General features: G+C 39.0%; 2 protein-coding genes and 1 long non-coding RNA gene across 6 annotated transcripts in view; all 3 read right to left on the bottom strand.

Annotated features, from left to right (window-relative positions):
* LOC134664465 (disks large homolog 2-like) overlaps nucleotides 1–19,599 on the bottom strand; it is a 69,163-nt gene extending 49,564 nt beyond the window's left edge. For 2 of the 4 annotated variants that reach the window (XM_063521129.1, XM_063521130.1), the window contains exon 1: nucleotides 19,204–19,599. The gene's annotated coding sequence lies outside the window, so the exon portion shown is untranslated. The remainder of the gene's footprint in view (nucleotides 1–19,203) is intronic. The other 2 variants (XM_063521131.1, XM_063521128.1) reach the window with 2 other exon arrangements.
* The window catches only part of LOC134664486 (uncharacterized), a 469,507-nt gene that overhangs the window by 151,233 nt on the left and 295,175 nt on the right, over nucleotides 1–23,099 (bottom strand). The window lies entirely within an intron of this gene.
* On the bottom strand, nucleotides 331–3,057 carry LOC134664680 (uncharacterized). Its single transcript, XM_063521427.1, has one exon. The coding sequence runs from the start codon at nucleotides 2,953–2,955 to the stop codon at nucleotides 331–333; it is 2,625 nt and encodes an 874-aa protein (XP_063377497.1). The 5' UTR covers nucleotides 2,956–3,057.

Genomic DNA, 23,099 nt, shown 5'->3' with positions numbered 1-23,099 from the left:
CAACACCGGCTGATGCACGCGAAGTTGTATTGTCTATTAAGCGCGAGTTTCGTACGCCTTATCTGCCATTTGAGCTAATTTATCTAAAGACACATTATCATCTTGCATGGCAATCAGGCTTTGCAGCAAAGAGGGTAGTCGGTTTGACCATACTGAAATGGTCAGAGCTTGATTCGCAATAAAAACGAGGAAATCTTGCAAAATATACGTGTAATTTTCCGAAAGACATTAGTGACAGTAAAAACAGTAAAATATAGAAAAAGTATAAAAGTATATCGATATCAAAGGAGGCCGTCAACTACACTCCCCACCCTAGTGCGAAAACTAGCACTAATCAGCTAGGGTAGGTACAGGAGCCACGCGCGCCACAGACCGGCGCAGCACGCCGGTAGCGGTGCTGACGTCGACCACCCTGATGCGACCGTCTTTTCCCGGTAGGACATTTTTAATTAGACCTCGTGGCCACACGTTTCGAGGCGAGTCTGGGTCCACCACAAGCACAAGGTCCCCGACACTCACTGGCTTCTGCTCCTGTTGCCACTTCTTTCTCGGTAACAGAAGCGGGAGGAACTCCTTCATCCATCGCTTCCAGTACATGTCGGCCAATCGCTGCGCTATTCGCCATTGCTTCCTTAAGGCTAAGTCCGAATCGTCAAATACGCCATGTATTGGTAACCTGGACGAAGAGCCTATAAGAAAGTGGTTGGGCGTAAGCGCGTCAGAGGAGCCCGGCTCTACCGACACGTGTGTTAGTGGTCGACCGTTGACAATACCTTCTACTTCCGCTAGTAGAGTGCTTAGAGTTTCATCTCGAGGCGCTCGTTCTTTTAAAATGACACGAAGAGATCGCTTCACGGTCCGAATCAAGCGCTCCCACGCCCCACCCCAATGGGGGCTGGCGGGCGGAATAAAAGTCCAGCGAACTTGATTGTTAAGAGCTTCGGCTCTAAGTGATTCTTCGTCGAGCTCCTGTATGGATCTTCGCAATTCGACGTCTGCTCCGCGTAGGTTCGTGCCGTTGTCGGAATATATATTCGACGGCCACCCGCGTCGGGACGCCATTCGTCGAAGCGCCATAATCAATGAGTCGGTAGTTAGTGTGTGAACAACTTCTATGTGGACTGCACGAACTGTTAGGCAAGTAAACAAAACGCCGTAACGTTTTTCTCGACGTCTGCCTACTGTGACTTCCATGGGCCCAAACAGATCTATCCCGCAAAAGGTGAAGGCACGTTGATGATGCGCCATGCGCGCTTGAGGTAAGTCACCCATCCGAGGCACCTGTGGGGTAGCCTTTCTTAACCTGCAGAGCATGCAACGAGACGCAACATTTTTGACGGTAGGTCGCAAGTGAATTATCCAAAATTCTTGTTTTAAATCATTTACTACCGCTTCTTGGTGTCCGTGGGCAGCCTTCACATGATAGTGCTTGACCAAAAGCTTGGCAGTAGGATGCCGTCCGTCAAGAATAATGGGCCTTTTCGCTTCCTGAGGTACGTCAGAAACAGCATCAATGCGGCCACTCACGCGCAAAACATTGTTCTCGTCCAAGTATGGAGATAGATTTCGCAGCCGACTATCGCGTGGCAAGTCTTTTCCTGCCTTTACTGCTTGTATGTCACTGGCAAAGGAATCTTCTTGAGCTTGGCGCAGGATTAACTGCTTTGCTTCCTCCATCAGGGCGTAGTCATCAAGTGCGATACCTCTGCATTTATTTACAAACTTGAGAACACAAGCGGTAGATCGCATAAATCGTAGCCACGAGGAGAAGCGCTCAGGGTCAGGAACCGGGAAACATGTACGTGAGTTTTCTACTACGGTCATGCAAGCTTTAGCGCCGACTTCATTTTCGGGTTCCAGGACGTTCGCTGGCCAGCAAGTCTCATCGCTGTACAAAAACTCGGGTCCCTTGAACCACTCATTCAGAAAAGACTGATAATTGAACGTTTCTCTTGTAGCAATGTCCGCCACGTTCAGTCCTGTTGGCACATATCTCCACTCAGAGGCTTGTGACAGGTCGTCGATCTCGCCTAATCTATTAGCTTCGAAAGTCTTGTATCGACGAGTGTTGTTGCCAATCCAGTATAGCACAGTACTTGAATCGCACCAAAAGTATCGCCGTGTAACGTGCAAACGATGTGCCTTCGCTATTGAGTCAGCGAGTCGAGCTGCTAGCAACGCAGCTTGAAGTTCCAATCGCGGCACAGTTTGAGGTTTCACCGAAGATACTCGGCTTTTGCTGGCAACAAACGCGACACATATCTGATCGTTACTCTTCCAACGCCAGTACATAACCGCTGACATTGCCTTAAATGAGGCGTCACTGAATAAATGCAGTTCTAAGTCACTATAGCATTGCTCGGTCACGGCATGAAACGAAGAGCTTGGTAAAGTTGTGGTCAACTCATCGCCCATCTTACACCTGGCAGCGCATGACTGGTACCATCTTGGCAGGCGAATTTCTCCAATAACCTTCAGTAATTCCAACCAATTGCACCATTTTTTATACAATTCATCTGGAATAATATCGTCCCAGTCGATATGAAAACGCCAGGCGTCCTGCAACATAACTTTGCCTTGTGTAGTAAATGGTGACAAGAACCCAAAAATGTCAAAAATTGACATAATAACACGCAACATAACCCTCTTCGTAGGTCTCAGTTCGCCTTTGATGACGCTGTCGGGAATGCGCTTGAATGACACATCGAACCCCAGTTCATCCTTGGCAGGGTACCAAATCAGTCCAAGAGTGCGCTCACCTTCATCATGATCGTCCAGTCCAAACCTCACAGCTGTATTACCTAAAATATCCTTAGGTATAGTGTCGAGCACATGTGCGCTATTACACGTCCAGTTACGGATTTCGAAACCTCCCGCACTGTGAATATCACGAATATTCTTTACCATACTGATGGCGGTAGCTTCATCCGGCAGACTATCAATATAGTCATCCATATAGTGCTGGCGGTGTATAGCAGAGACGGCAGCTGGTAGCGTAGATTCGAACCTGCTAGCGTTCTTGTTCTTAATGTACTGGGCAATAAAGGGCGAGCAGTTCGCGCCGAAAATCAGCGACGTCATCGCGTACGTCTTCACTGGGCCTGTGGGGTTCCTACCTCTCCACAGAAATCTGAGGGCGTTCTGATCTACGGGATTAATTTTAATTCTCAAAAACATATCTTTTATGTCACCGGTTACGGCTACCCTATCCTCTCGAAAACGAACCATAATGCCGAACAAGGAAACGAGTAAATCCGGGCCCGTGAGAAGAAAGTCATTTAGAGACTTGCCTTGACTTTTAGCTGCTGCGTCATAAACCAAACGCAGCTTCTTCTTGTTCGGATTGTCAACTCCGAAATGTGGCAAGTACCATGTGTTAGGCGTGAGTGACGTGTCGGCCATTTCCCGTGCGAAATCGTTTTCAAACAAATGGTTGACACGTTCCTCGTACCTGAGTCCATAAGCTTTATCAGCTAGCATCTTCTTTTCTACACCCTGTAGCCGCTTAAATGCGCTAGGGTAACTATCGGGCAGACTGACGTCTGGATCTTTCCACGGAAGACCCACTGACCACCTGCCGTTGGTGAGCACTGCAGACTTTTCTAACATTTCCTGCGCTTTCACATCGTCAGCATTCTCTCTAGGCTTACCTGCAACTCCCAAAGAGTCGATCGCAAACGAGCGGCGTACCTCGTCGTGTAGCTCACGCAGTGCGTGCGCGACGGCGTCTTCCTCAGGCACCACGCAGAGGTTGAGCGTGGCGTGCGCTGATCGTGCGGCCCGCGACGCGCGCGGCACATGTACCGGCCCATGGACACACCAACCTAAGGGGGTGCGTGTAGCTGACGGATCGTTATCAGGCCCTAAGCATACTTCTAAAGGTACAAGTAAATTATAATTGTCCTGACCTATTAACAACTCTGGCTTAGAAATCTTAGCAAAAGGAAGTTGAGTTTTAAGTTTTTTCAAATGCTCATACTTGTCGCAGTCTACTAAGTTAACATTTTGTACAGGTATACTCAATTGTTGAACGCTACGTACATTTAAATCATGTATACTACCACTAGCACTAGAAATACGTAAAGTCAGTACAGTTGCTTCGTGTACAAGCTCGTCGTCTTTCCAGGCGCCGCACACGCGCATGGATTCGTTGCGGCCGGTGAGGCCGGCGCGCGCTGCTAACTCGGAGCTGAATAACGAAACTGAAGACCCGTCGTCCAAAAATGCAGTCGTACTAAACACGCCGTTCGGTCCGTGAATGTTGACAGGAACTACTTTCAATAGTACGCGCTTTTCAGTATTTATAGAGCACGTCGCAGCTTCAGTTACAGACGATGACTGTAATGTGGAACTCGATGGTGACTCCGTGACTGAGGTTGACTCGGGCTGCGGCAAGGCGCTGACGTTAACGTCAACCGGGCGCGAAGTTGAAGCTTTGCCATCTTTGCCAATGTCTACGTAGTGCAATAGACTGTGGTGTGCACCTCCGCATCCATCCTTGTCGCACGCAGGCGCAGAACAAGTCTCACGATCGTGGCGTTGCGATATGCATTTGTAGCAAAGTCCGTACTTCTTAACGTGGCGCCATCTGTATTTGCGTAAAGCGCGTTTAAACTTCTTACAATCAGGCAACTTGTGACATTGAGTGCGGCAAAAGAGGCACTTATCGCTCTTCTCTTCGTCGTCGCGTTGGTCAGTTTGCAATAAAATTGCTTGCGTTTTCAGTGCAGCTTTAGTAGTAGTATCGTGTTGCTTTTGTTTATTCTGCTCAGGGCGATAACTATGTAGATGAACGTTGGCGGTCGTGGTAATCTTGAGAGCCTCCATGTTGAGAAAGTCGGACATAATATTCAAACGTGACTTTGCTCCGTCCTTGATAAGTGGATAGCTATAGTCCGACCACTTTGAAACGAGTACTGGAGGTAGTTTGGAAATCAACAATGGGACAATGCTAAGCCCTTGCACGTACTCCTCGCGCCCCACTGCCTTCACAGACTCCACAAAGTTTTGAACTTTGACAGAAAAATTGACAATATCTTTCTGGTACTCTTGGGACATGGTCTGAAGCTTCTTAATGTCATGAATGAGTCTGCTTATAATACATTCGGGGTCGCCGTGACGAAGTTCAAGTGTCGCCATAATACGATCAGGAGAGGCGGCGGTCATAAGCAGGGCTGACACGGTTTCTTTGGCTTGTCCTTGCAGACACTTACGTAATCTCCATAAGTTTTCCTTCGGGGTAAATTTACAAACGTCAGTTGACTCCTCAAACGCTTGTTTAAATTGCAGCCATTCGAGCGGATCGCCGGAATATTTCGGTAAATCTCGCGGCGTACATATGCGGCTCAAAATGTTGGCATGTGACTTATCTTTAGTGGAGGCGATCGTCAAATTCTTTACTGCGGCTGCGAGTAGCTTGATAGTACCATTAGAGTCGGCGAGGGGAGGTGCCGGCTGGTTGCGGTCGCCCAGGTTATCATCATCCTCGGGGGCGGGCTGCAACGGATCAAGTTCTCGCGCGCTACGCTCCATCCAGTCTTCAACATTTTGATGAGTGCTCTTACTGGCGTCGCTAATGCGGGAACTGTGACGTGAGCTTTTACCACTTTGGTGTGAACTGTATTTTTCTGACTTTAGGTCGGCTAGTTCAGCCTCATACTTCAAATCTAACAAATGCTTGTCAATCTTAGCCATTTCTTTAGCGCGCTCATATTCTAACCTTTTCCGTATGGCAGACGAGGATTTAGATGCCATGCTGTGCGCTGGCAGCGGGTGCGGCACGTCGGTGTGCGCCGAGGTTTCCATATGGCTGCTGCCAGCAACGAACGTCGTGTCTGCTGGTCGAATAGTCGTTGAGTGCGAGGGCGAAGACTTGGACATTCTAATTACCTCAGGTTTTGCATCGCGCTCTGCGCGTGTTAGACTTCTTGTTCTTATAGGAGTGCGAAACATTTCGTAGCTCGAAACTTACTTAGTGCGCGGTTCAAACATAACACTAGGACCGGCTCGAAGACCAATGAAATGGTCAGAGCTTGATTCGCAATAAAAACGAGGAAATCTTGCAAAATATACGTGTAATTTTCCGAAAGACATTAGTGACAGTAAAAACAGTAAAATATAGAAAAAGTATAAAAGTATATCGATATCAAAGGAGGCCGTCAACTACACATACTGTGCGTAAAAATTCGTCTGGGTACCCGGAGCCGGCGAGGTTACGCAGGTGGCGCAGAAACTGGCTCGGCTTTCTGTCCCCGAGTTCCTCCGCAGTCATAATCTGTTTGATTTTTTCACTACGCGATGCCGATGTACGGGCAATTAGCTCTCGCTTCAAAGTTGCGTACTTGTTATCGGTCGGCGGACTTACGATTATGTCTTGGACTTCGGTGGCGTATTTGGCTTCCAAAACTGATATGACATGGTAATACTTGGTGGAATCTGAAGTGATTCCTGCAACCTCAAATTGGCCTTCTATTTGTGAAAACCATAACGTCGCGTTGTCTGGCCAAAACGGTGGAATTTTCACGCTAACGCGACACACCGCCGGATCACAGTTACTTCCTACATCAGGCATTCTGTATAATCTGCTAGCAATATTTTATATACTTATAGCACACAATATTCGATAAATTTATATCGGGGTCACCAGCTGTGGGACTCCTATTTTAAGATTCAAAGGAATAATTAACCAAGTAAAATTAAAGCGTATTCAATTTATTCTGACATTAGAAGAATCAATCTTTTACAATCAAAGTGACACCTAATATGAATTGTCGACTTAGCGGCCTGCTTCGCAGGCGGAGGTAAGCAACCGAAAAAGGTTCGCCACAGGTACTACACTCTCTAGATTATACAAAAAGTGTTTCCGTCAAAAGTTAACTAGTTGTCTAAATTATAAAGATGCATTTATTTAGTTTTTTATGTCTATAAATTGATGCTCAACAAAATCGTGAACATAATAATAACAGGTAACTTCGTACCTATCTACCTACTGCCTATAAGACTGCGATATATGTACATATATCGGGTGAAACAGAACGAGGGAGTTTTATGCGAACGGGGAATAGTTGGAGGTACGTACTTTATTTTTCACTTATCAATCACGTTAATATTTCTACCCGTTTGTGAGATACAGTTTGTTAAACATTAGTGCAAATATCTGCACGTTTCAACCCTAGCAAGTAGATCCAAGCATCGAATAAAAAGTCAAGTTTAAATGTCATTAGTCAATTTAAAACTTTGTAGTGGCAGAATTAATTGTCACTGATATAAAAATGTAGGTAGTCAGGTCGTTCAGTGACCGATCCAGGTGGTTTTAATTTGGTTGGTTAATCAATAAATGTTATAACTACCCGTAAATGTACAAATTATTTGTTTACTTTTATTAAAAAAAAAAAAAAAAATAATATTTCAGACAGTTGACAGTCCATATTAAGTAGGTACCTAAAGATACAGACAGATAACACTATCCTTTCAGCTCAGTCCCTAGAAATCTTCCAACCTGTATACATCTGCCCAAGATTGATGTGATTTTAATGAAATTGACGTGACAACATTATATCGTGTACTCTATAATATTTATGACGTTTCATTGTTTACATTCAATTTCTATTAAGTAGTACGGGCCAACTGAAATCTTTGAAATTACCTATGTGTACGAGTATAAGGAATTAAAGTGTGTATTTTAATCAAAATTATATTTGTAGGGCAATTAGAAATTAATACCCAACGTGCAAGTTACAATTTGCAATGAAATCACATATTTCAATTAGCTTGTTCAAACCGAAAGTAGCCTACGTCCAATCATAAAACGATCACTCAATTGAAACTAAACAAAGATTCATTTTGCTATTTGCTAACCTATACATTATAAAACAGGCTTAATAATGAGAAGTTCGGGAGATTTGGTACAGAATAGTTTCTTATATATTTATAATATTATCTTTGTATTTTGCTGTTGTTTCATATAAATATGATCCATACCTCAGCTGAAAATTTAGTGCCATATATTGTAAAATATGTGTTATCTAAAGTATCTAAGTATTACATATTGTCTATGTATAGGGACATTTTCTTGCAATTTAATATAAGACTGTAAGCTTATGATTATGACCGAAATGGTAAATAAACTGCTTACTTTATAGTTAACGGCCAAAGAAAGTTTCAACATTTTAATATAGTAATAGTGAGAAATGGACAAGTTGTGATCGTAACTCGCGTTTAAATTAAAATCTAGCACAGTGCAAGGCGTTCCACATTCCGCGAGTCCGGAACGAGTGGGCGTCGAACGCTTTCCGAGCCCTGCCGTTTGACTTCCTGGTAAATAGCTATTAGAGAGAAATAAAATAGGTTATTCAACAAATCTTGATCGCACATTTCAAACGAAACGAATTCGTATGTTTTTTTCGGTTTATCTGCACACAAACAGATGAAATCCTTTAAATCAAATGAATGTTTCTCTTTGATTTGAAAATGCTGAAAGGAAAATAAATAATTAAATTCGACTTTTTTTTAATCATCTCATTTCTTTGATGACTTATAGTATTTGAGGATTTGGATTATAATATTTAGAATAACGAAACCTACAGCTCTTGCTTATTGTATTAAATATATTATATTTTTCATGGTCCTATTTATACATTTTGGCTGGATCGTGTGTGTTGTGTGGTGCGTTCATATTCGCGGTGCACACGTAGTATGTAAGTAATTGTATCAAACAAACAATCGAAGACTACCTAACTTAGGCTATAAGTTTTATATAAAATACATCTGCCAATATTTACAAATTTTCGTATAAGATATATAGTATCGAATCACCACTCTTAATAAATACAGGGTGTCCCATAAGTGACACGTCACAGTGATACTGGAGGTAGACCAGGCCAAGAGGACCCAAACCAACTTAACAAGACCCCAGTAAAAGTGGCACGGTTTTCGAGTTATGGTCAAATTAAGGTTTTTCATGAATTTTGACCGATTTTAACATTGTTAGTGCCAGTGAGCACCCGGAAAGGTCTCGAAGTTAATTTTTTTTTATGTGTACGCTCGCATTAACAATGTTAAAAACGGTCAAAATTAATGAAAAACCTTAATTTGGCAATAACTCGAAAACCGTGCCACTTTTACTGGGGTCATGTTAAGTTGGTTTGGGTCCTCTTGGCCTGGTCTACCTCCAGTGTCACTGTGACGTGTCACTTATGGGACATCCTGTATAAAGAACTTGCACTGTGCTGAAGGTTAAATCAATAAATAGGTAAGTACCTACTTAAGAGCCAACAGGAGTGGTTATTTCTCCATACAAACGTACTCGACTGTTTCCTCCGTGGGTTTTGATGCTAGAGCAATGATTTTTTCAACACAGATTAATATTGTCAAACAAAAATATCAAAAAAAGCAAAACGGTCCGACACAGATAATTTCATAATCATTTAGATTTCCAAATTTGGTTACTATTGGTTAAGGTTTGGAGGAGGAAACAGTCGAGTACGAAACCTCGATTATTGAGATTTTTACGCAGGATTTTTCGCCTTGTCCTTATCGCACTAGTTTTAGGAGCCGCTTCCGTTAGCGTGACGGGTATATTTACCTAAAATATTTAAAACTCAGCTCCTGTTTCGTCTTAAATCTCTGAATGAAAAAAAAAACATGTGTTTGAATATTTTCGACTCATTATGTATTCTGTCAACTCATTTTTACGCTACAGTCAAATTACTTAACTGAACTTTTTTTGTTTATAACTATCACTAAATAGCAAATAGAGTCGTTCGTCCGTAACATTAAGCAATGATAACTTATCATAATTAATTCAGTTAACATTACACCCATTTCCAATGTCATGGAAGAAGATTCGAACCTATAAAATGATAAATGTAGAGAATAAATTGCCGCCCCAAGGTTATAAATGACTATCCTTACGTTAAGAGACTATGAAAGATATCAATTCGTCACAGCCGAGCGAGAATTCGTTCCCGCGAGAATAAAATTAACGTTAAGAAAAGAGGTCAAGTGTTATATTTGAGCTAATATAAAAAATCCCGTCGCAATTTTACAACCAATTCGTTATAGTTATAAATTGAATACTTGATTTGTTTTTCATTACTATACGTTGAAACCTGTGTGTTGTTAAGTGCATGAATGATTATATTATTTATAACGAGACCTTTTCAGTTTATTTTTTGCATTGAATTGTATTGTATTGTAATCTTTGACATCGTTTAGTAAATTGTTAACTAGATTTTAAGATTGACATTGAATGTACCTACCAATAATGTTTATGAATAAATTATGTACTTTTTAAAGTTTCAGTTTAATGAATTCTTCATCTTAGATACCCACGTTTTCTACATGTCACAAGTGTGACAGATTTGATTTTATAATTTGATACGTTTTCCAGCGGGAGTTTTTATTCGTGCCGTAGGTATATTATTGATCACTTCCGTGATGTATTTTTTTTACTATGTTATGGTTTTTTGTCCTTTATTGCTGTTGTTGTGATGTATATATTATGTTTGTGAATATTTGAATTTTTTTTTCATTTCATTTAACTTAGGTTCTGCATAATTAATCTACTCACATTGCTTTTTTACCTTGCTTCCACTACCGAAAGGTTGTTTGGAAGAGAACGCTCTTTAATAGCGATAATACCGCCTCTTGTCTACCTTAGTTTGTTTCTTTTGTCATAAGTGAGCAGTATTAAAGACTATTTCCATTGGATTATATTATTATTAATACGATAGTATCTACTTATTAAACATACTATGTTTAATTAGGTTAAGTAGGTAGGTAGGGCAAGTAAAAGACTATTGTTCACTTATCTATTAGGTATTAGATACCTAATGGAAGAGAAGATGACAGCAATGAACCTGAGAGAGAATCCTAAAAAGTGCTAAGTAAAAATCATGTTCTTATCAATTTTTAAATTCGTGCGCGTTTCCCGATTCAAGTCTCGTATTTTTTTAAATTGCAGAAGACAGCGGTTTCCTTTAATAGTCGGAGGAAAGGAAACAAAAGAACGAGGAATTTTAAATTGCGTATTTAAAAGGAAGAAGAAAATTCTCCCTATGCTTTGAGAATTTACTGTTGAAGCTCCAGACTTAACTCGACGGTATATTATTTTAACTAATTAATTCTAAATTTTCCGACACAGTTTTACTCGTAGTGACAAGTTCAGTGCAATCTTCGTGTCGCAAATGGCCCTGTCCATGTTACGATTCGTCCAACAATTCCAACAGTGTAATATCGCCCTACGAAGCACACAGAAAAAGAGCGGAATAACTAATGTCAGGGTCTTTATTTAATATCTTACAAAGACAATAAGATTATTTATCATTAAAATTGGTTTTAAAAAAAGAGGTTTTATGTTTATGTAATTTGCTGTTGTCCTGAAAAAAGGCACGATCGTAAAGGCTTTCGGCTCGATTCGGAAAATGAATTAGATCTCTACTAGACCTCAACAAGTTACGATATGGATATTTTAAAGATATTTGTAAGATAGACATGTCAAATTTGACGTTTCCGCGATTCTGGAGGTCCTCTTGAACGATTTCGACAAGTTATGACTTAGATATCCAAGTCACATCTAGTCGATATCTAGTTTGTTTTTTTAGCATTATTTTAATGTAAATCTAGTTGATCTCCATATCGTCTCTAGATCTTGTGATTATCTCGTTTCCCGAATACGCGTGTTTGTCCTTCGGACACAATTAAATACTAAGCTGTAAAATAGCAATATTTATTCTAGTTTTGCTGATGAAGGAATATTATCTTTTAAATATATGTTTATTTAGTTCATGATAAATTTTTCTACAAGGTACATTTCCAATAAAATTCTTACATTTTCAATAAGAAATATATATAAAACATACAAATCATTACAATCAAGAAATTGTTAAAATAAGCAGATTTATAATGACATATACGAGAAACAAACAATCCACAACAAAATCTTGTTACAAAAGACAAGGGTTAATAAATAGCATCGTCAATTTAATATACGAGCAGTTTCGTACGTCGTTTATGGCTGAGCCCTGGTAATTATTGTTGACGCGTGTTCGTAATCTGTCGTTAAGTAACGTTTCCTTACTGGGAATTAATTATATTACCTACTAAATTGTGTAACGCCACGTATACGTTAATATTATGTTAGAGGAAATTTTGATAATGTATCGTGATAATTCCATATACACAAAGCTTTATTACTTACAGTGTTTGTTTTATGTAGCTACTCAGAACTGCCCGCGTATTATGGATGGGTTTATCCATCTTTATCCACGTGATAAAGTAATTGTCACTTTTTAACACCGTTGGGATAGAAAGTGACGGACACCGTTTTATCACGCTGTCACGTTGACAAAAACGACCATCATATCCGTACAGATCAATGAATAAACGCGCAACATGGCGCGTGATCATATGTATATTCCTGGACAGGCTTTAAGTTCTTTTATCTACATCAATATCATAACCTCCCTTTAATATATTCAGAAGCGATAACCTAACGGCCTATATTAAGTAACCTGCATCTGTGGGTGTGTCGTAACTTTATGGGTAACCGATACCTTAATAACATTCAAATTTCTAGTTTGTTTTTTTTTAGCATTAGAAAGAACTTGAAAGAATGACATGTCTTTTAATGGAAAAACGCTGTTTAAAAATCAATAACTATTACTTATGAAAGCAGAAGAATATAAATGATCGTATTAGATTCATAATTGTTACATATTTCCCGTAACTTATTTTTAAAAGTTATTTTTCTATTAAAAGACACATCAAGATTGTTTACCTTATTTCTAATGCTAAAAAAACGAACTATAGAACAACCCTGAAAAACAAAAAAAAAAGATTTGGCCTCTATTCTAATACATATTATCGTCGAGATGACTTTTATTCGAAATAAAGTGTCAGTTGCAAACAATTTTGTGTAACTTGATATCTCTGTTACTTGTTATTGAACGATATGGCAGTCTGCCTCCGACTCTAGTTTGTCTCTGAATAAAAAATAAAAGAACAGATGCGTGACATGTGCGAAAAAGGTTGCATTACTGCCTGCCATTTGACGTTTAATTAGTTTGTAAGTATAAAATTACTTTTTTGTTAAAACTTTTGATATTTATGTAGATAAAGACCTAAGTAGTGTATTTAACTGTACATAATTTTATTAGGCTGTAAAATACTCGTGTGATACTTTTATGAAACTCATTTCATTTGTTTCATTAATTTATACTCGTATTTTAATGCCTTTCATTATGTAGCCAGTCACATAAACTACTATTAAGGTATATGTCCCATTCGAATGCATGTTTTAAAGAATTGACGTGTTAAAAAATTTCAACCAAACGCTGCAGCGGGATAAGCTACTAATTACTAATCAGTATTTTGGGTAATAACAGAATGTAAACCAGTATGTGAGCTGTGCCTCCGCCCTCCAGCGTTCTCATACAGACCATAGTAGTTAGTTTTATGACTAATTCTTTCGCCGTCCAGGCTAGCCGTATTTGGAATTCACTCGCTCTGAAAAGATTAGTTTTCTTTCAAGTGGATGTTACGTAAGCATTTGCTAAAACAAAAGTTCGAATAATATCCATAGTTATTTTCTTTATATTATGTATTTCATAATATGTGGTAATTTATTTATAAGTGTACTGTTTATAAGTGTTTGCCTTTTTTTAATTCACTTAATATATGTCTCTCTCTGCGCAATAGTAGGTATCTCTCTTTGGCCCTATGGTTGACTGGTAGAGAATGCCATTTGGCATTATTTCCGCCATTTGTACATTGTTGTATATACAGTGAAACCTGGTTAAGTGGGACCTGGATAAGTGAGAAACCTCTATAGCTGGGACTCATGGTGCGGTCCCGACACTTTAGCACTGAATTACCTCTGTTACTGAGAAAAAACGAACCTCTATAACTGGGATTCGTTGTTGTGATTTTATAGTCACATTTACCTCTATAATTGAGACAGAGAGTGTGTTTTACCTCTTTTACTGAGACTATATTTATAAGATTACATTTTCCTAATTGATTTTTAGAATTTTATAGGGAATTGACTTCTGTATCTGAGATAACGTCAATCTATGACCTCTCTAACTTGGACTTCATTGAACAATTTCCGTATTCTTACTAACTCTTAGTCTATCCACAAAATTCCGCATTTGCCTAATTATGTCTAAACAACTTCAAGTTTGATTTAGTTAATTTATGTAAGTATTTAAAACTATCGAAACGAAAGCTGAAATTTTGATAAATAACACGAAAAAATTAATTTTTATTTATTAAATTTCTAATACGCAATGAAGTCCGTATCAAATTTAATTTCATTTTGAAATATCTATCCTTTGGAAAATCTTTCAAAATAAATTAAAGAAATATTTAAACAGACTTAAAAAATATTTAGGGACAAGGATTATTTTACCTTATTTATTTTTAAAGATACCTTATTAACCACCTCTATAACTGAAATATACTCTATTCTCACCTCTATTAATGAAACCCTCTGTAAATGAGACAGAAATTTATTTGTGCCTGGCTAACTGGGAGCCTGGGTAAGTGGACAACCTCTTTAAGTGAGACAAATTTGCTCGTCCCTTGAGATCTCACTTATCCAGGTTTCACTGTATTTTGTGCAATAAATTTTAAATAAATAAACCGTTATTCTGTGGATTGATTAAACTTCTAGGTAACAAGCTTATCAACCACGTCAAGCGTATGAAATACCCGGTTATTTACATCCTCATGAATTAACCTGTAACATGTTACATCTATTATAAAGCACGGTTTTATATTTTCGAAAATTTACTTTCGTGGAATTATCTGATGTAATATCAACTATTATGTATCTTGACCATACGGTAAAAAAAAGGTAAAAATGTGTAAAATGTAGGTATATTTGCGCTATGCTCACTTAAGGTGACAGTCCATTTCCAACGACAGTTGCAATACTTTTCATTTTACTATGGAAATTGACAATAACAGCGACGCGTTCAGTACCCGTCGTGCAGCTGCGGTCAGAAATGGAATGTTACCATTAGTTTTACACCCTCATAGACACATTCAAACAGTCGTAAACATTTGGAGTCTTGTTAAACACGTAACTGAAAACTGAAGAAAAACATCGTGAGGAAATCGGACTAATCCTAATAAGGCCTAGTTTCCCTCCCTGGTTGTATTGAAGGTCACATGGCGAATGATTTTGTGAAAACAAAATCCTTTTTCAGGATTAAGTTGCCGAACAGACCCCATGCTCCCTTAGTGAGCCGCGGCAAACAACGCTAGGAAGGTCGCAGTAGAAATTTTAGAAGTATCCTTCTAGCCGAAACACGAGTTTTCATTAATAAAATCTTGACTGTTGCTTTAAACGTAATTCGTAGAAATGTTTAATAAATGTGTGGCTTCCCAGAACAAAAGGGTCCTTAGGCTTCAAGTGCAATTAGGACGTTTGCATCTGAAATTCCCAGAAATTCGGATAAATAGCTCCATATTGCAGATGAAGCATAAGGATCCTTCTCTGATGGAAAGCTACAAATAATGTTTTCCGTTTTGCTTCTGAGAAGCGAAATCGAGTTCACTTTAATCCTATCTTGTCCTTACGTCGACTATAAATAACTGCAACTTAACGGGATTTAGGCGACTAATGTCGGCATGGAAAAATGACGGGGTATACAATTGTCGTGAAATGTTTTTTTGATGCCACTAAAATAAACTATCGAAACATATTAAAACCGCATTGCTTTGCTAAACCAACCCACTTAACGATTCGAACTTTAAGATACGTTAATTAATAGATCTAGAAACGATATTGAATAGATATTTCAGTGTCAAATGTGAAGTTTCTCCAAACAAAAACGTCACTCTTGACACTGACACATCTAATGCATATCGTTTCTAGATCTATTAATTGACGTATCTTAAAGTTCGAATCGGGCAGGAGCTTTTAAATTTATAGCGCAAGGATACGGCAAACAACCAAATGAGTTTTCGAACTGCACTTACGCTTATTAGGCGTGATATCGGACAGAATAAATAATTGCATTCGAATCATGACACACTTATTAAGAAAACTCGACTGAGCATATTGATATACTTAGAGTCATAAATTTTACTTATTGATAAAAACAAAGAAATGAATAAACAAACATAATAAAAATTACAAAACTATAGATAAAAAATTTGCCCCAGGTCGCCGTCAACGGGCAAGGTGCCCAGAAGGCTGGCCGTATTTCTCCGCTGTATAGCGATGCTAATACGCTGGGCGAAATAGTGGCCAGCCCTCTGGTCACCAGAAGCCTCTATTAAGCGCGCCGACAAGTCTTTGTACAGTCGACGCGCAATTTTACTTAGGGCCAGTTGCACCAACCACATTTAGCGGACTGATCAACGTCAGGCAGCAGTCAACTATGAAACTTCCCATACAATAAAATTTAGCGAACGCTTAATAACGCTGACAGACAGTTTGGTGCAACCGACCCTTAATCGGTTACGATGAGTAGAATAAGCTTTTAATCTTTAAAATTCGTTGAATTTATCCAGATAAGTTTATATTAGGCTGGTTTTAGTGTCACGCGGGCCGTCCGTGCGGATCGCTGCACACCGCCAAATTGTACGAGAAAACTGACGACCGTAGTGTGCAGACCCGTCAGCTCTAAAGGTGACAGTCCATTTCCAACGGCAGCTGCACTACTGTTCATTTTACTATGGAAATTGACAATGACAGCGACGCGTTCAGTACCGGTAGTGCAGCTGCGGTTAGAAATGGATTGTTACCATTAAATGGTAACATTGATAACGCTCCCTGAAATTAATTCATATTGGTCCAGTGACGGCCCGCGTGACACTAAAACCAGCCAAAGTATATGCCAAATATCGAAACGTGTTGAACTGTTTTATCCTTGCATCACGAACATTTAAATCGTGTAAAGTTTTGTCAAATCATGGAATAATTTAGTTCTTCCGCGTTAATTCAAACGTTTGTGCATATTCAATGGACACTGCGCGTGAGGCTAATTTTGAAATTACGAGTGAAATATTAAAACCATGTGCCACGCCTTCCGGGGCGATACTCACGGTCTTCGAGAATGAACAGCGAATACGCTCATCTCGTTAAAGAAATCCGACCACGGTTTTGACCAGGTCACGTAGCCATTTTGATAAAAAGTGTTTTGTTATGCAGGATTTAATTACTTAATTTTATGATACAAGAGGCAAATGAGCTGACGAATCACGCGATGTTAAGCAATTAAATAACCGTTGCCCATGGGCTACGACCAGATGGGTTCAAAGTGCATTACCGGCCTTTAAGATGAGAGTACGCTCTTTTTCCTTGAAGGTTTGAAAGTCGTAGGTAACAAAAATAATAATTTACAGAAACACATCAATGAAAACAATATCTTTAAAATGAAAGATAGGTTATTCATAATAAATTCATGCATTTGTAGTCTAAGGCGATATTACTTGCCAAATTTTATAATTCTGGGTCAACGGGAAGTATCAATTTTGATTTCCGTGAGGCTGTTCTAAACAGACGGTTCTGAACGGCTGTTTCTTTTTTTTTTACGTTAATATAGTAGTCTGATTTTTTACAGACTCAAGAGACCGTAGACCTGTGTGTATGTTATATAAATTTTCAACCACGCGTTAACCGAGATAAAGGGTCTTGACAGACAGACGGACGGACGTATAGATGGACAACATTGTGATCCTATAAGAACTCCGTTTTTTTCCTTTTGTGGTGGGTTCCCCTAAAATAAAGATAAAGTAAATGTGGAATAGAAAGTTTGGGAAAGTTTTCATATTGTTTGTTCCACCAATAAGGCGAAGTCTTTTTATTTATTTATGTTTGGCAGTCAAACTGTAAATTAAGTCACTTATAAAAGTAGGTAAGTTGAAAGCGGAATGTTTTTCATCAAATTTTGTTACGGAAACGTACTGATGCTCGACGCGGTCCCAGCACATGTCAACTTGAAACTTGAGTAATTGTCAATAGAGGTGACAGCAGGGTGTCATCTATTGGACATTAGCATGTCGAGCACTAGTACGTTTACCTTATATCATTTCTAACAATTGATCGTAATTCAACTCGGGGCGCCTAAACACATATTTATGTAATCCTAACGGCGCAATTCGGGAAATGAATTAGAGATGCACTAGATATGAAATAGTAAAGATATGTGACGTTCCACAACAAAAGGTACCTTATGGCAGCTGGCGCTTACGCTATTATTAACGCCGCTCCAATATTCAGCCAGGGAAATGGTACCTTTTACTGTGGAACGTCACATATCTTTAATATTTCATGTCTAGTGGATCTCTAATTTATTTCCCGAATCGCGCCGTAAATCTTTGATGCGGCACAGAACAATGACACCGCAAAAGTTTAACACCTAATTAGTTAACCCCGTAATTGCGTAAGCATTTCTGGTTGTTTTGGCATAGTAAGGGTTAGGAGCTAAATTTAATCGTCTTTGTTTTAGAACCGTTTTCTGATGGAAGCGTGGAAAGGCATGGAAAGTTATTAGGAATGATGAAACCCGAGGTATTTTTTCGTTTACTTAAATAAATAGTCGTCCTTATGACCTAGCAACAAGAACTAAGATTATCCTTTCAAGGTAAAATGTTTACGGTTTACGCTATAATGTACCATCGAAATAAGCTTGTGTTAAATAAGATGGTTTGTTGGAAAAGTGCATATTAAACGGTCTTCGATTTATTGTCAGAACACCCGAAATGCTACAATTTGATTTACAACTAAAGAAGCCTTTCATTCATACCGAAATGTCCGTGTTTCATGCGTAATTTGACACCTCTCTAATTATATAACAATACGTATATCGTTTATAATGCTCGCCTAAAATCGTTTCCGTATGCTGCGTTTTGCGCAAACACTCACTCACCCCGCAAATTGCGAATATTAGCCAAGTTAACTCAATTTGTCGGCGCCAGTTTATGTCGCATTTTACTCAATTGATTTGAAGCCGACAAAAGAGGCTAAAGGATTTATCCCGTCCGTCTCTACGAAGAATTTTTCTTTAAAATCATGAAGACTGATTTTGGCCTAACGTAAAGATCAGAAATTAATTCGGAATGCTCAGCGATTTTGCATTTTATTGTAATTTTACACATTGCAAATTAGTTTCCCTTATAAATCGAATTGAATCTAATCTTGATCTTAAACCTTCATTATTATGGGCGGAATGTTTATCTTACACTGACTTTTTATGGTTTACTTTACTTTCTTCATTTGAATACCGCCCCACTATCAAGGATCACGAACATAGTAAAAACAACGCCACAGTACAATTTGTCACTTTTTACAACAAGCACTGATGTAACATCCTTAAAACTTATTAGATTATTTTCAGTGAATTATATGATTCGCGAACGTAAGTGGGATCCTGACGTCGACGGGACGTCTTCCCTCCCCGGTGTCTGGTAGGGTACTGAATGTTTCTGATAGGGTAGGATGGTTTACGCATGCGAATGATGGTATGCTGGATGCCTTTAACCCTGACGAGTGAGTTGAGTGTTTGATAATGAAGCTCAGCTCTTAAACGGTTTAAGAGTTGTAAGCTTGCATCGTTTGTTCTTTGCATTCCACTGTGTGTGCTCACAAAAACAATGTTATTTGACATGAAGAAACCTATTTATGATAGTTCAGAGTTAGTTAGTTACATCTTACGGATGATTAAGGATGTTTTTTTTATAAAAACGTAACCCCATGAATGCTAGGTATCTATGTAGGTATATTCTTGTTGATTGTACATGCTCGTATGTACAATATGAAGCACAAATACTTGGATAGTGAATTGGATACCTAAATATATTTAAAGAATGGAAATAATTAGTGCTATTAATAATAAAGCTATAAATTATAATATAGTTTCTTACAATCGATACGATTATATTAACATGGGCATTGAAATAATGTTTTTTACATTTATACCAATATAAACTAAACTAAATTATTTTGTTGTATTATTGCATATCTACGTAATCTATGAGCAAAAGTGTAACTTTCCACTATACAAGTAAATGTATAATGTTATAAAAACTAGGTTAAGATTTTATTTATTTTTCATTTCATTACTCTCGTACCCAACCGCTCCCAATGGCTTAAATTTAACGTTTATTTTGTTACGGAGACTTTAAAATAAATAAGAGAGACCATTGAATCTACACTGTATTTGTTTCGTTTGGGAGATAAATAACAATACTTGTGAGGGTTAAACTATTAGAGGTAGAAATAAATGTCTATAGTAAATAAGTATAGGTAGAATATACAGTAACTGCAAAAATTCATAACTTTTCTGATTATCTTTAAAGATTTCTAAATCGGTTATAGGAAACAGTTTCACCTACTTAAACAGTAAAAAGTCAGAGTCGTATGATGTACCTACTTAGGTTATACCAATTCTATAAAAAAAGAAATGTGGTGTTGGAGACGAATGCTGCGAGTATCTTGGACACAACACCGTACAAACGTTTCCATACTTGAAGAAAAAAAAAAGAAAAAAAAAAGAAAAAGAAAAAAAGAAAGAAAGAAAGAAAGAAAAAAAAGAAAAATAAAAGAAAAAAATGAAAGAAAGAAAAAAGAAAGAAAAGAAAGAAAGAAAGAGAAAGAGAGGCTCTCAGCTACGGTCAGAGCGCGTATTCTCAGATACTTCGGACATGTGACGCGACGTGGAGAGCAGGCCATGGAGAGACTTGTTGTCCAGGGACGGGTCAATGGCTGTAGGTCAAGAGGACGTTCCCCAATGCGTTGGACGGATCAGATAAAAGCCGTTACCAACACCCCACTTAACACATGTGCCAGAGAAGCACCTGCCAGGGAGAACTGGCGTAGAATCGTTCGTCGTTCAACGTGACCACGACTGCTCTGTCAAGAGTAATTCGACGGAGAAGAAGAAGAGATAAAAAAAGCGGGATCTCAGTAGGTATTACTAAAATTCGTTTTCCGGTGCTCTGAAGTAGAAAATAACAAATAAATTTTAATGTTTATAATATGAACATGCATATGTATATGTATTGTGTATGTATGTGTTTTTAATCCGCATTGAGTTAGCGTAGCTACTTAAATTAATCAGTAATAATTTGAAAACTATCCTGTTATATGAGTGGCATCAAAAGCTGTTTGTTCATTTGATGAAAGCCAACAAGTGAAACAGACAAGGCATTAAATATTTAAAACCTGCGTCAAGTTTTCTCTTCTTCGCATATTAACAATGTTCTTCAGTATGCTTTTTAAAATGAGAGAAAAAGTCCCACCTGCTGTCAGAATACTTCTGCATCTACAATATGGAGAGAGTAATAAATTTCTCGGCGTGGAAGCAACAAAATATTCCAGAAAGTAAAGGCCTGCGCAAACCGGCGGAGCGCAGGGCAGATCACTTTAAAATTATCAATGTATTTTCTTCCCTAGTTCAATTACCTTCAGGTACAAATTTAAATACTTTGAGACCGACCTCGAAGCATCACGGAGGATTGTTACTCCGTGGTATCGAGGAGCACGCTAGAGGATACCGCGGCGGTAGGCGCCGGCATTTCGCGCCATCCCCCGGCATTTCGCGCCATCCCCCGGCATGCGCCGAGGCCACCCGAGTGCGCCGGAGTAGCGCCGGTACGACGGGGGAGAACTCGTGCACACTAGTCACTAATCCCTTGTGATAGAGTATACGCGGCGGCATGCCGCGGCATCCCCCGGCCTGCGCCGAAGTGCTTCCTGGTGCGCCGGCCGCCAGCGCTCGGGCTGGCGGGCGCTCGCGGTATCGCGAGGGAATTTACCTCGCCGGTGTGCGCTGCGCGGCGTAATTCCTCCTCGGTGATCTGCGCTGCGCTCCGCCGGTTTGCGCTGGCCTTAAGGACGTAGTATACGTCATCCACGGGCAACGTCGTAACACGCAGGCCCGCTCAAAATATTTCGACATTTACCGTAAGTCATTAGGCGCTCGGATGATAAATTGGAATTTCGTAAAATTAATATTTTTAAATGACGGATACGATCTTTTGGGAATGTGTGCAGGCGTGGTGGCATCCGTCACCGTGAGAAGTTTGAAACGAAAGCAATAAATCATAAAACGCTTCAAGAAACCGATACCGCACAGTTTTATTGGAAAATTTCGTTTCGACATAAAATTCCGGAATGTTATCCGTGTTTCCTCTAATGGAGGTTTAAATTCAATCTTTAAAAAGTTTAAAGATTCGATTAAGAGGAATTTGTTTCTAGAATGTAATAAAATTAACTTTTACTATTTATTAAAATAAACGTTGTTTACTTTTGCGTTATGTATTTCCTTTGGTTAAGTACAAACACGTGTGATGTCATACCAATCACAGGTAGATAGATTTTAGATTTACAATTTATTGCCGTAGCCAGCACGTGCAAACAAAAAGCGACAAAACGTACTACAAACGCATCCATCATAGCGAATACTTTTGATATTGAATCTGCTAACACAGCAACCCCGAGCAAGTTATTTCCGGAGCAAATGTACTGATACAGATACACAACAACAAACAGCACCGATTCCTCTTCAATTTACACAAGTCGATACGGTAAAACAAACACGAATCTGATACTTATCTACTTCCCATGAAAAAATCTCCTAAAAGCGTGGTAAAGCTGTTTTGGTACCTATATTAGTCGCCTAATTCTAGCTAGTTCGTTGGCTGCCACAATAGTAAAATTATGGCCTAGGGCGGTGTGGGGCCGTTCAATCAATTAATTTATAAAGTAGCCATGCAATTTTGTGGCTAGGTAACATACAGTCATATACTTAAATGAGGTTACCTACGTAGGCTACGTACTATAAAATATCTTGAGAAATCATTTTCGCGTGCTATTTATTCAAGTAAAAAATCACCTAAAAAGGACCGCTCAGGGGGCCGATTTTTGAAATTCGACCACTCGATTTCGTGTATTTTGTTAAATGATATCTCCACTACTAGGCGTTTAAATTCTACTAATAGAATTGAAATCGAGTGGTCAATACCACTAGATTCCAAATTTCGATCGCTATATTTAAAAAATTAGCATTTCGCCGTTTTCCACCGATTTTCGAGTGACGAAATCGGGTGATCGAAATTCAAAAATCGGCCCCCAGAATCGCTAT

Source organism: Cydia fagiglandana, chromosome 5 (genome assembly GCF_963556715.1).
Source record: "Cydia fagiglandana chromosome 5, ilCydFagi1.1, whole genome shotgun sequence".
NCBI lineage: Eukaryota > Metazoa > Arthropoda > Insecta > Lepidoptera > Tortricidae > Cydia > Cydia fagiglandana.
The sequence above is the reverse complement of the archived record's forward strand: the minus strand, read 5'-3'. Positions and strand labels throughout refer to the sequence as shown.